Source organism: Balaenoptera acutorostrata, chromosome 6, assembly GCF_949987535.1.
Source record: "Balaenoptera acutorostrata chromosome 6, mBalAcu1.1, whole genome shotgun sequence".
NCBI classification, from domain to species: Eukaryota; Metazoa; Chordata; class Mammalia; order Artiodactyla; family Balaenopteridae; genus Balaenoptera; species Balaenoptera acutorostrata.
This window is the reverse complement of record NC_080069.1, coordinates 61,100,547-61,114,859: the sequence shown is the minus strand read 5'-3', so window position 1 is coordinate 61,114,859 and position 14,313 is coordinate 61,100,547. Positions and strand designations below refer to the sequence as shown.

The window sequence follows — 14,313 nt, the reverse complement described above, 5'->3', positions numbered from 1 at the left end:
TAATCATTTAATTTGTCAATTTGACACAACTTATCCTTTATTGAAATAATTCATAAGAAGCTGAATTAGCACTACTTACTTTCTAAAACCAGTACATGACACAATATCAAAACTAGTTTCGAAAATGAAGTTTTAGAATGATTTTCTCAGCCAACCGAATAAAGTCAACTCTCAGTGATTCACATCAATGTACAAACAGAAGTTAAAGCTTTACTTAAACAAAATTCCTTCTCCAGCTATTGATTCCAACAATCCCCCCACTCCAAAATTCATGAGTGTTGCTAATAACAGTAAAATTGACTAATTTGAAATTTTTCTTTTAGCTAGCTTTTTCCCTCTGAGAGGGGAGTAAATGAATAGTAAAATGGCTTAAAGTTAACAGTAAAGAAAAAGAACTGAAATGAGAAGAATCTATAATGTGAAAACCCCATGCTTTTTCCTCAGATAGCTGAAAAAAAATCTTCCCTAAAACTGTGATTTCATTTCTCAGGTCCTAAAATCTAAGTGTCAAATCCCCGCCTCCCCACCTCCCCCCAGTATTATAAATCGTTTACAACATTTGACAGCACTTAGGAATTCCAGTCACCAATTAGCATATGCTCTAATCTCCAATTAATTTGAAGTTGCATCTAAATGAGAAATAAAGGAAGAGGGTAGGGAGAGAAGGATGATATAGCCAAAACAACTAAAATTTTAACATATATATACTTTCTGTAAAGCTAGTTAGAAACAAACACTATAGCTCATGTAATTTTAGGTGTAAGTGTAGGGTTGGAAATAATTAAAATGTTACCTTTGCCAAGTAATTCCCAATGTATCCTCACTGGTACTGGGGTATAAATGCCTGCCGTTTTGATTCATGGTCCAGTCACAAATCCTCAGCTGTCAATTGAAACCTAGCAGTCAGATATGGATCGAGCAGTACTACAGTTTTTAGTATTTAAATGAACACATGCAAACTAGTACTTGTACATGGCATTAACCTTACTTTCCCAAGAGGCAACTTAAAAAAAAAAAAAAAGAGCAAAAGAAAACCTTACTCTGAAAAGCAAAATTCCTAGACTGTTTTTCAGAAAAAGCTATTGCAATATGCTTCTCTATTAATTAAAGCATACAAGAGAAATGAGTGCTTAGAACATAACAATTAGACATTAGAGTACAAAATGTGCTGAAATAAAAGCAAACGTTAATGTTCAATAGAGAGATATATTTTAGAAAAAAAATTTTAAAAGCTTTTTAAAATATGTAACATACCAAATAATCTGCACTGAGTAAAATAATCAATAACTTTTAAGCATGCAGTTTGCAAAACACAGAAGACATGCAGTTTAGAGGAGAAAGGTCCCACCTTATCAACATCCTTCCTAACTTATGTTTAGAAGCATCAAGGGATTCAGTTTTAGATGTTTACTAATTTTGTTTTATTCAAAGTGGCTTTTTTTTTTTTTTCAGAAAGAGTTGATAAGAGTTTCTACTTTTATTTTAAACTCAGAGTAATGGCATTGGAAATAACTTTACCACATCTGAATAGAGTGAGGAATGCGCTGAATACAAGCTGAAACGAATTCTTCCCAGATCTCCAAATCATCAGCTCTGCCCTTCAGAGGTTGTTCCAGTAACCCTATCCAGCTCTGTTTGGTTAACAGCTGCCCTACAGTGCTAGCAGATTTATTGAAAAGATATATTGCTTATTTTTATCCTTAAGAAAGTAAACTTATCTGGCTTTGGGGGGGAAAAAACACACTAGAAAATCATGGTTTTTAATCTGTAGAGAGCTATGCTGTAAATTAACTGAATCTTGTATTGAAAAGATGACTTATTCAAAGCAGTCCACTAAACCTTGTTTGCTGCTTTTCAGTAAGAATTTCTAGAAGATGATGATTGGAGCCAAAGTCCCTTTAAACTCATGATAAGTTATTTTAATCCTTTCTGATAACGTTATGGCTAAAAAAAAAAAATTGGCTATTAAGAATCTTTTCCTTTTAGACTCTAGTTTCTATACACTCTAGGTAATAGTGATTCTGGAGTTTCAGAATATTTGGTTTTGCTCATTTTTCTACAGATCTATGAGGCTCCAAAAACACCACCTAAAATTCCCCAAACATGTATTTTAATTATACTGATATTTCAGGTAAAAGTAATTTTATAAATTAAAGAACTGAATATTGATTAATCAATTAATTAACTAATTAAAAAGCTGAAAAATTCCCTTAATGTAGACAGATAGATTGAAAGATATGTAGATTTTGCTTAGAATATATGTCATAAATAAGCCATAAATCAGTAAAGAAATTAAATTAGAATGAAAAATATTCTTAAAATGGACCTTAATGCTTGCATAAAGGAGAAAATTTTATGGCAAGATTTTTAAAAAGTGCTCAAAATGGAGCATCTAATCAGAAATGCAATGTGATGGGGCAATTTGAAAAATTATTTCTTCAGTAACAGTAGTCAGTTGTCTCCTTCAAAGTATATTCTTTTCAAGCAATACTATGAAAACAATCTAAAAACATTTCAAGAAGCTTGGCTTCGTATAAAGGTTACCTTAAGGACCACTCATAGACTCTGCCCTAGTGCTAGTTTTGAGTCAAGTAAACATTCTGAAGAAGGGAGGCGTAGAGCAGAGCTCTAGGCAGAGCACATGTTAATTCTGCTAATAATTAATTTCAGGTTAGTTTCTATGAGCCTCTCAGGTTATATTGGAGAAATTTTCAAAAAGAGAAGCTATTTTCACAAAGCCAGGTGACCTAAATATCACTCACTGATTGGCTTGTTGTCTCCCAGACAACTGGGGACACTATTGTCTCCTTGGAAGAATGCATATGTAAATCAGTTAGTTTTTTGTTGTTCATGTTGCTAATTTTTTGTTTGTTTCTTTGTTAATCAACCCTCCAAAATGTCAAGTGGGCTGTCTTTGGCCACCTGTTGAACACTTAAAATCAACATACTTTTGGACTTTTCTTTCCTAACAGTAGTCTCAAAGGGATGAAACCTGACTACAACTATTCATTTTCAACCATACTTAAGGTACATGCGATCAAAAATCTTCTCCCAAACAGATAATTATGCTTAAATACACAAAAAATGATCACTGAGTATATTTAATAATCTGCATGCCAAAGAAATGGGCAGGATATCAATTAGTATTGAATTATTCCTTTCAGTTACTGAAAATATAAAATAAAATTTAAATTTATTTAGCTATTTAGATTGTGCACTGGCATTATCAACATTTCCAAAAGTTTCTGAGGAGAAGTATTTATACCTGCTTATATGTTATAACTTACTTAACCAGGTTACTTGACCAAGAACCTTTGAATTAATAACTAACCTCTTGATTAAGCAAAATTTTAAGGGTGATCGTGTGGACAGGGGAAACAATAAACAATTAAAATAGAAACTGTATATTCACTGAAAATTTCCATGATACTAATTCCTAATAAAATCAATTCCTAAGAATCTTGTTTGAATAAGATAGTCCTGACTCAGCAAATTTTGAACAGCTTCTCAGGTGATGAAAGGTTAAGTGTATTTAAGCTTCTTTTTGGAACATGTTAAATATTCTTCGTATTAGTATAATTCAGAATTCCTAACCAAAATGGATTTTACTTTAGACTTTAAATGTTTAAAATAATAGGTGATAATCTTATTTAAGTTTAGGGTAGTGATTCCTCAATTTCTGTCCTGTGAGAGAGTAGGTGTTATGTAATTTAGCTATCAATTCTTTTTTTAAATTAAATTTTAAATCTTTAATTTTAAGTGGTACATAAATACATGCCTTTCATTGACATAAAAATTTTCTGCAAAGCTTCAATAACACCCTAGTGATTTTTCCAAGTATTTTTCCTCAAAAACTGGGGAGATACTTTTCCCCCTATAGTAATCAAAAACACCAGGGGCAAAGTAGTTTAGAAATTTAGTTTGTTAAAGTTGTGTGTTTGTAGCAACTCATACATTTGTAACAATACAGACTCTTTGACAGATCAGATCGTATGCACATCCTCACAGAAATGCACACATATAAATAATTTTAATTCTTTAATTTATATGCAACCACAAACATGAAATAAGATTGTCTAGAAAATTAAGGTAAGTTTTATATTAAAACAATTATGCCCAGATTTCCAAAAGCAAACAGAAGGTGAGGTAAGGAAGTTTAAGATTCTCCTTCAAAAAAGCTATGAGTGAAGGGATGGGGTTGAAAAAATCCAAACTAAGAAAGAAGGGAAGGTAAAGTTTTCACTGCATATGTTCTTAAGATGATGTCCCTAAAATCTCTGGAATGAGAACCTTGTTCTTAGCCCAACTCAATGAGTTTCAGAAAAACAAGCATGGGGACCATCTAGTTTCCCTCAAAAATCTGCCCAAGGGGAAACACCTAAGATCTGGATTATTATCCTTGCCTACACGACACTCAAATATTCATGCAGGTAGAATCAACATTGCCTGTGATTTCAGAATAAGAGTTTGTTTATTCACATGACGGCCCTCCATTGTTATTAATATGGGCTTTTGTTAAATGCCTCACAAATAGCTTTGGGAACAAAAGAAAGAAGGTAAGAAAATGTTCTACTTTGCTGGACTCAGCAAACAGTACTAACAGTCCCTTATGGTGACAACAGCTTTCCGTTTAACCAATAAGCCATTAAACTGTAAACAGAATAATCAACACAGGTAAATTTATCTTTTTGCTTTTCTTTTTTTTAAGCTTACAGGGACCCTCAAGGGAATATCTTGAAAGGTGTGTTTTATGTTCTTTTAGGTTTCTTCATTTCTCCAGATAGCCCCCAAAGAAACAGATTTTTGGGGCTTGGAGGTGCTTTTGGGGGTGGGGTGCTTAAAAAGATTAATCCTTCAGGATTCATATTTTCCTCTTAACTCTTAGACCAGTTGATTTTTAGTTTATTAATCACCTACCAGAGAGCAAATAAAATGGCCTCTGAATGAAAAGGATGTAGCTTTACTGAACAAACAAAATGGTCATGATGAAATTGTGATACAGGTGGAGCGTGTAAACATATAAAAATGAAAAAGATATACAAGGTCATCCTGGTACCTTAAAGTTACGTCTAATATCAATTTCTGAAAACCGTGCTTCTTGATATTTAATTTAATAAACACGGTAGGATTAAGTTAAATGGGTATGCATAGTTCATGAACTAAACAAACACTACTGACCATAAATCATAAGAACTAGAAAATGAAAAGTTTTTTTTTTTTAATTTTTAAATGGAGGCTACTTTCACCTGTAAAATTTAAGATTTCAGGGGAACTTGGAGATCATGTAGTTCAACCTCTTCATTTTCCTTTCCAAGATAAGAACACAGGACAGAAAGGTTTAAAGGCCTGTCCAAGGTTAGACATGTCCTGTCATGTCACTAAAACCACACCTCCTGACTCCTAATCCCTGTTTCTCTCCCACGACACAAGTTTGCCTGTCATTATTCTTTTCCTACCCTACTTTTCATGTGCAGCTCAAGAATATTTAAGGCTAAAATGTCTATAATTATAACTCTTCATAATTTCCTTTATTTCCCTGATTCTGCTTAGACCTTCTGAAGTTAAAATTTCAGAAAAGAAAACTGTCTCCCTTGTGATTGCATTGATTGAAATTTAAGGTTACAGTAAACAATTTTATTTTTATGTTATCTAGAATAATTTATCTGGATATTAGCCTTTGATACCCAATAAAAGTAAGTGAATGAATGAATGATAAAAGACAGACTTTGGAAGGTTTTTTATTTTATTTTTTATTTTAAGAACTAGCCAAAAAGCTAAACATTTGCATAGCCATTATTTTGAGTGAAACTTCCTTTAAATGTGTTTCCTTTCCAGCTAGCATATGTGAAAGGTGACCTCTTATCCATTTACATACCTACCCAGAAGTCATGTGATAGGGTTTTACGTCAAGCTGTCAATTATGATAACAGACACAATAAGAACAGCCCAAGTGTTGATAGCCTGCTTCCTGACTTTATTGAAAAGTTTGTTGATAGTCTACTTGTGGCCTTTCAATTGCTTGCCTTTAATAAAAGACTACCTTGCCAGTGGTTTTAATGTACCTAGCTTTGGCTTTGCCATTTGTCAGGACAAATATTATAAAGGGATTTCAATGAATATCTTAGATAAACAAAAATAAAATCCTACAGAGGCAACGTCTTAAAAAGGCCATTGGGTGTAACAGAAATTTTTAGTGTCATGAAAAGTCCTTTCAAATTCTAGTTTCAAATTTTTATCAAGAAAAGTGTTGAAAACATTTTCATAGAAAGTAGCCCAGTGATTGAAATTGAAATAAGAGCATCATACAGTCATGCAAGAGATGTAACATGCGGAAGCCCGGGCACCAGTAAAATCCATGCAACTGTGAGACGTAATGCAAGGACTTGAGTTGATCAGCCCATTGATTCATTAGCTCTAATAATAAGTAGCATATATAGTCAGGAGATTATAATTTTGAGATTACGAAAATAAGCCTTGTATCTTATAAACTAGAGCTGACTTGACTTTGTTGTCTCAGGGAAGGCAAAAGTGACCTCCCATTTGCTCCATCTCAAATCTCAAATCTATATCAAAGGTTAATATGTACCTTAGCCCAACTCAATGAGTTTCAGAAAAACAAGCATGGGGACCATCTAGTTTCCCTCAAAAATCTGCCCAAGGGGAAACACCTAAGATCTGGATCATTATCCTTGCCTACACGACACTCAAACAGTAATAGTATTTGAATAGTAATCAATAGTAATTGATTTGAATAGTAATCAAATTACTTCGAATAGTAATCTTTTATTTCCAAACAAGAAGCTTCTTAGCTACAAACTTTTTTTCCAACTTGCAATAAGGGTTTTTTAAATATGTTGTATTGATGTATAACAGTAAGGATTTATACTTTTATTATGGCCTTACACTCGAGTATAACGGTGATCAAATTAACTAGACCTTTTTATATTACCAAACTTTCTATGATTACAAAGAAAGAAGGCCTGCAATTTAGCAAGTTCATTATGAGGCTGATCAGATATGAAATTGGTGCTAATTCAAGTAAGCTGTCTCATATTTGCCATTTATACTAAAATTGTTAGACTGGATTATACAATAATTTCTGCATTTTCTAAGCAATACCCAATACTCTGCTATATAATTCCCATATTCTTGGGGAGATGAAATTTAGGAAGTGTGGTTTCTTCATTGCCTATCATAATGAATGTGCACAGTGTGTTCAGGAAGTATAAGGAGGAAAGGAAACACCACATTTTACTAAACTTCTGTGAAGTTAAGCCAGAGAGGAGGTCCTTGACACTTCTGAAAAAGTTCCAAATCATAAAAAGACATTTCTCAGCAGAGACTAAAGAGTTCGGTTTGCCAAAAACCCACAAGTTCTTCAAGCCACCACACCATCGTCCAATAGAAAAGTTCAAGAATGAAGTTCCAATTGAAGTTCTGATTTTAAGATTTCCCCCATGCCAATAGTGAATGCATTAAATAAGCCAATCATCTCAAAGACAGTCTAGTTCCAGACCTTGAAAAACACTCCTCAAGACTGAGTTAAGAGATAAAGGGAAACTTTAAAGTTCTGATCAGCTGGCATGAGCTGATTATTATGACTAATTAGAGGACTGTTTTTAATGGAAAATAATCAGTTGTTTTAAAGAAATCTTTTTTGAAATATTCTTCAAGATTATGTGGTTTTATTTTTCAGATTCAAATGAGATATCACATTTATAATGGTAGTGGAATTCCTGTGTCAGAAAAGCTACTATTTCAAGGCAGTTAGCAACCAGTATTGATCAGTAATAACCATTATAAAAAGGAGCACAGTGATGTATAATTACTAATAACAACTGCATGTATACCAAGTTAATGGTTATAAAAGCTTATGCTTTTCGTATTCAGATTTGCCAAAATGAATGTATTACTCTTACCAGTGGAGTACAGGGTTAATTTTAATATTTCCCATCTTAATTTAAGAAGTCAGTGTCCTTGTGTGTTAGGAATAATTATATTGAAAGCTCTGCTTTAGTGTCATTGTGTGGAAAGATTATTTATAAGATAGTCAAAATTATTCAACAATTTAAAATTTATTGTTATCTCTAATTTATGTAGGCTATATTAAAGTTCTTTTCTAAGAAAAAAATAGCACTCAACGATGCACATCAATACTTTTCATAACCTGAAAGGATAAATCTTTATAAAGCAGTCACCAATAAACTGAAGAATGTACCTGGTGACAATATTTATTCTTAAGGGGTCATGTATATTAAAAGCTAAGGGGAATGTTTAAAAGAACTCTCTCAGACTAAAACCATTGCCTTTCTAATTTTGAATTTCTCCTAGCTAATATAAAATGATTGATTACCTTTATTTCATGTACCCCTTGATTTTTCTTTCCATTCATCACTGAGTACTTTAAACCAAATGCATTTAAAACCTGCTGCTAGAAGAGTGGTCTCTTTTAAATCTTTGGAAAGTAATGAAAGGACACAGTAAATCAATCTCATTTCTGCTGTACGAAAGAATAACCTTTACTCTACTGAAGTCGTTTAAACTGTTTCTGTCCCTCTGTTCCTGGACAGTAAACATAAAACTTCATCTCTAGGATTCTGTTAAAATTTGAAAGGATTAAAGTAATTGAAAGCTTTTAACTAGAGCCTTAGTTTAGTAATATACGTGTATAGTACGATACGCATATACACTCATTTTCTGCATGCCTCAAATTGTAGCTTATTATGAATTGGCATACTGGGCTTCTTCAATTCAAAAAGTAGCACTAATTCTTTCATTATACAGAGGACAAATTATCTGTCTGTATGGCACTTAAAACTGAACATTGTATTTTTCATTATGAAGCTTATATAATTTTTCTTTCAAAGATCAATACACATTATATATTCCATAAATGTACACCATATTTGACCCATCTAATCATATTTATATTGTAAGAGGTCTTCACTTGACATTGTCTACTTAAATAACAAGTGGTGGCCTTTGATGAAAAAAGTTTGTAGTTCTGGAACTCATATATATATATATATATATACACATACATATATATATATATTTTTTTTTTTTTTCAATTAAAATGTGCTCAGATCTCTATCTACGTTAAGGCTAGTATTTTCCTGGCGCTCGTTAAGTTTTCTTGATTTTTCCTTGGACATGTGAAAGGAGAAATAACTTTTATATAATCAATTTTTGTGATCATAATTACATGAGGCTCTAATGACAGTCATAAATTATAAATTAAAAAATTAAAGCTGCCTTAGGATAGGACAGGAGGATGGGAAGATTGCTTCTAAAGACATGAAAGTGGTTATAATATTCTAAATGTGTTTGGGCTAAAGGTTTAAATAACAGAGGCACGATTCTATGAATTAAAAGTTAACTGAAAACTAGAGACATGTCATTAAGAATGCAAGTCTCATGACAAGAATATTTCTGAAAATATGTGAAATGATTTGTAAGAGAATAAGTTTCTAAACCTATGAATCCTGCATATGTTTTTAAAAAACACAAGGAACATATACATTTGTCAAACAGAACCACATTACAGTAATTATAGCACATTTCATATTATAGCAATTTTAGAGGTGAAAAAAAGCAACATTTCAGAAAATTATGTTGAAAAGCCAATGGCTGGCAAAACCACTAATTATTATTTGGTATTTTCATAACTGTGTACAGATGTTTTTAGTTAGCTCTCACTCTTGTTTTGTTTTGTTTTGCTTTTTTTTAAACCTGGCAAAACATCAAGTATCTTGAATAAGCTATCATCTTTACGATTTTCTCTGAACTCTGCATGTGGTGACCTTTACTATAAGCAGTCTGCCACCTTGGCCTGCAACTGGGCAGGACTTGAAAGTTCCACACGAGGCACAGATAGGCATGATAAGCATAAACTAGGTGGACAAGCCTAGAACAAAAGAAACTGGCATGAGTACCTGCGCAGGTTCGCTACATCTGTAAAAACTCAGTTGCACATACAACTTGTATTATAAATGAAGAGCAAGGTCACTAATACCAGCTCTTTCTGATTCATTATAGACATTTTTCCCTATGCAATATTTTGCACACTGTTAATTTCAAACTGCTCTGCTATCAAAACTTGAGAGCAGCAAACATATGCATCATAAAATATATTTAAATTTGGAAGTGTTTAGAATGATTTCTGTCATCCCATAACTAGAATCGCGGGATTTCTGTATTTGTATGGTCCACGCTTTTGACTATGGCTAATTTGTTTATAAGCTACCATTAATCCTGGGTGTATATTTTCACAGTTTGGGTAAACACTTCATTTGCATTAAATTTACAGCATTAATGAGATGTGAAATTTAAAATGCTACTTGAAACATAAATGATGTAAGAAAGCAGAACCAAAAAAAAAAGTGTTTTATCACATCTGAAATCAGTAAACCAATTTAAACCTATTAAAATAGGAAGGATGCGTCGCCTGAGATTTTAGCTTCAAAACTCATCTTCTTGGACTAAAATACCAAAATGAGGAGTAAAACATCTGGAAAATATGAAAGAGCTCAAAAAAACACAAATTGTGAATTGTGTAGTGCTCCTGCTTTAATTGGCTTTTTAAATCAATGGACAATTTTTGTCGTGGGAAGGTATAGGCTGGTAAGCTCGCAATAGCCAGTAAGACAGAAAAATACTCTGGCTGAAACACTGTTTCTTCATGGATGTTACGAAATATGCTACAGAGAAGGAAAAGGTCTTGAGCCAATTTGAGACACCCTGTTTAGAGAGCCGAGAAACAATGGATAAATGAGAAGATACTTTGGAAAATGAAATGATCAATTTCTTTCTCAGAAGCCCCGTGAGCCCCGTTCTGAGTCAAGATCTGAGAGGCAGCATGGAGAAAAAGCACCAATGCAAAAGCGTGGCTACACCATCACACCTGGGTGAAACTTGCCCACCTGTTGCTGATGTAGGAAGGATGGGTCTCTTGGGCTTAGTCCCACATATCGATTGGCTTGAGATGTGCCTGAGGCTGTGTAGGCTGATTAAGGAAGAACAAAAACAAAGATAAAAATTGCGAACTATCAAATGAACAACCTGTCCACGCAAAAGAAACCCAGAGAAGTGGGACTTGCAACCAAAAAAAAAAAAAACCAAAACACAATGTCTTTATTTCTCTTCTCTTTCGTGTGAGTGAATACCACTGATATAAATGACAGTTGACCTCAAGTTGACTGGTTTATCCCCCTCCCCAAAAATCTATCCAGTAACCATATCCCATCCTTTGGTGTGGGCATCTCACACATGCTCTGGTTACAGTCTTGCAGGAGTACCAAGGACTGGCTAAATAGAAGGGTCCCTTTCCTAGATGTACCTTCTTACCAGATATTGGTTGTCTAATAATGGGATAATCAGTGATGGTCTGTGATTCTAAATGTAAAAGCAGACTGAAAGTCTGTCAGGAAAAAGTGAAAGCTTTAAATGATGGGATTTAAGCAGATGTGCTTGATGATATAGGATGAAAAATGTCTTGCTGAAAAGTCTTACTAAAAAGAATATCTAATATTATCAACATAAAGGAGAAGGCTATTTTATTATATCATATAGAATGAATTAGCTCAGTATTTTATTTAATGTGAAAATGACCTTAAGTTTGATAGAAATGTTTCTGAAAAAAATCATTTCTTTTCCATAAGCACAAAAAGTCAATTTTTTGTGATTGGTCCAGAGAGGGAGTTGACATATGGTGAACACTCCTGAAATTATTACGGTCTCACCTTGCAAGTACTTTTTATACAGGTACTTTTTGGTGCAGAGCGAATTTTTCAAAGAAAACATCTCCCTAGTCCTGAAGATGTTTGTTCCTTTTCACAAAGGAAAGGACTAATGTATCTTCCCAGCACTAAGCAATCTCATTGTTCCATGTCAGAATAAACAGAAAAACTAAATTTTCATCATTTATGTTACATTTATAGGTCTGAAGAAAGCTGTAATATTTGGTCTAAAACCATCAGATTAATGAGGAATCTAGACATTAATTCTTAAAAGGCATTTTTAAAACGAATACATTAATTCTGCCATGTTCATTTGGCCCATTGAGGCTTTTTTAGGTCAACTTTTTGAAACAGTGAAGATGCTCACAATTCACCTTTTAGTTATTCCTGAATGAAGGGCTCACGCAAGAGCAGCCCTAAGCAGCCAGTGGCCCCTATTCAATCTCCAGACCTCTGGAATTCAACGCACACCACTGAAGAAGAGCCTCACCCTTAGAGAGTGGGCGCCAAGTCTGTGCTATTCTTTCTTTTCAACCACGAGAAAGAGGTTTCCTTGGCCTCTGTGTTTTCCTTAATTTTTCTGATTTATGAATTCAATGGCTAATTTCTCATCAGTGGTGCCTGGGAAGGTGCAGCGACAACTTTGTTTATAGGAAAGAAAAATGACTCCCTATATCGCTTTTGTGCAGGAGTGGAAAATGGACTGATGCAGCCATCTTTATACAACCAAAACATTCCTTTGAATATTTTGTGATTTTATAAGTCAAAGAAGATCTCTTTTTGATCAACCTGTATGTGTGTATAAGAACAATTCATTAACAAACAGGCTGACAAGTACTCCCATAGGTAAGCTGTGATCGTTTCGGTCTGATCTTCCCTTGAATCTAATCTATTAATGTCACTATAAGAGTAGGTACCAGAAGTTTCTGGAACTTTCAAATACTTAAAAATCTTTGTTTTCTATTTGCTTTTATTTAAATTGTTGACTTTGTTTGCTCAAAGATGCCCAAGGCATCCACTTTTAAAATTTGGATGTAATATTTTAGTGACTGTAATGTACATAGCTAACCTGTAGCACAAAGGATTCTTAGTCTTCCTTGACTGGGTCTCATCCATCTGTGCATTCAGGGAAGTGTCCACTAGTGTAGGACCCTCTATCAACAGACCAGTTACTGAGAATTAATGATTACTGATGGGAATTACAAGCTTGTATGGTTTTATTATTTGATGGGGCCTCATGAATTTTGAGAAAGAAATGCTGAGTTCACTGTACACTCCAAGTATTGTCCGTTTTTCTTGTAGGGTTCCTTCCTAGTCTTTCAGAGGCCACAAAAAAAGAGCACTTTCCAATGGCCAAGAAAGAAAGAACCAGTGGTACTTCTAAATCTCTGTAATTTCACACAGGAATTTCCAGAGCATAGGGATTTTCTTGTTCTAAAAATGAAAATAGAAGCTCTGGATTTAAGATATAAGTATAATTGACGAGAAGCATGCTAATTCCTCCTGACTGGAATTTTATCATTCCACTTTACCAATCTGTACACACCAGCTCCAGTTCTAAAAAGCTGGCAGTTTGGATGAAGCCAATTGAAAAACTGTGTAATAACTCCTTGTGTACTTATGAGTACTCTATACAAAGAAGCAAAGGAATCATTTGGGTTATTGGTATGTGCTATGTAAATTCACTGGCTAAATCTCTGACATTTAAAATGTTATGGCCATGCTAAAAATCATAATACCTGATGCACCATAACAGGCTAAATAATCAAAAAAATTTTTTTAAAGTTGAAGACAATGAAAGTGCAGGTAGCTTACATGTGCCTAATACTAAACTCTGAAATGTTTTCTCCACCCAACATTGTGTGACTGTTTCTCACAATGACATAACCTGCAGTGATGTAAACATGCAATTATCTTACAGAGGTACTGATTCAGCCTGCCTCATGAAGGGGCTTAATTTCTATAGGAATGCTCCAATAACTAACGATTATCTAATCTCTCTTCGGGTGATATAAAAACCTTGCACACTGTTATGTTATTCAGTGCATTTTCAATGTATACCTTGAACAAGCAGGCATGACTTATTATTTTTGTTATAGCTATTTACTCAAACAAATAAGCTTCTCCCTTTTCAAATAGGATGCACTGAGTGAAATTTGATAAGAGAGAGCTTGTGAGAGCCAGGCCACATTCATGCCTGCTAGTTCCACATAAATGAGAAATCTCCATCTGGTCGGGTAGCTGGAAAAGTTGCCGTGTTTTCCACCTTGGATCAGATATCCAATGGCGCCTTTGATGGACATTTCTCATTTCCTACAGAAATACTTACTGGTTGCTGTAGGTGAAGCTGCCTCACCTTCAGTGGATGTAGTGATGGGTTTAGTATCTGTCATGGTCAGGGTCACAGGTCGCACTGCACTGGGATGGGGAGAGGGTGCCAAGACAGGAGTGAAATGGCCAGGCACTTTCCCTACTACTTGACCACTGCTGTTAGGCTACAAAACAAAAACAGAATGCCGGGTGAAACACTCCAAAAGGCAGTCATCTCGTCCAACAACTCCACTCAGCACACTCA

General features: G+C 34.1%; 1 protein-coding gene across 14 annotated transcripts in view; it reads right to left on the bottom strand.

Annotated features, from left to right (window-relative positions):
• Nucleotides 1-14,313, bottom strand: part of NFIB (nuclear factor I B) — a 446,931-nt gene that overhangs the window by 19,496 nt on the left and 413,122 nt on the right. For 6 of the 14 annotated variants that reach the window (XM_007176758.3, XM_057548178.1, XM_057548180.1 and 3 more), the window contains exons 9-11: nucleotides 14,068-14,233; nucleotides 10,923-11,005; nucleotides 794-882 (exon numbers count right to left, since the gene is read on the bottom strand). The exons of 1 other annotated variant lie outside the window; for it this stretch is intronic. In XM_007176758.3, the coding sequence (XP_007176820.2) occupies nucleotides 794-882; nucleotides 10,923-11,005; nucleotides 14,068-14,233 (338 nt within the window). The remainder of the gene's footprint in view (nucleotides 1-793; nucleotides 883-10,922; nucleotides 11,006-14,067; nucleotides 14,234-14,313) is intronic. 7 more of the 14 variants (XM_057548182.1, XM_007176764.2, XM_057548184.1 and 4 more) reach the window with 4 other exon arrangements.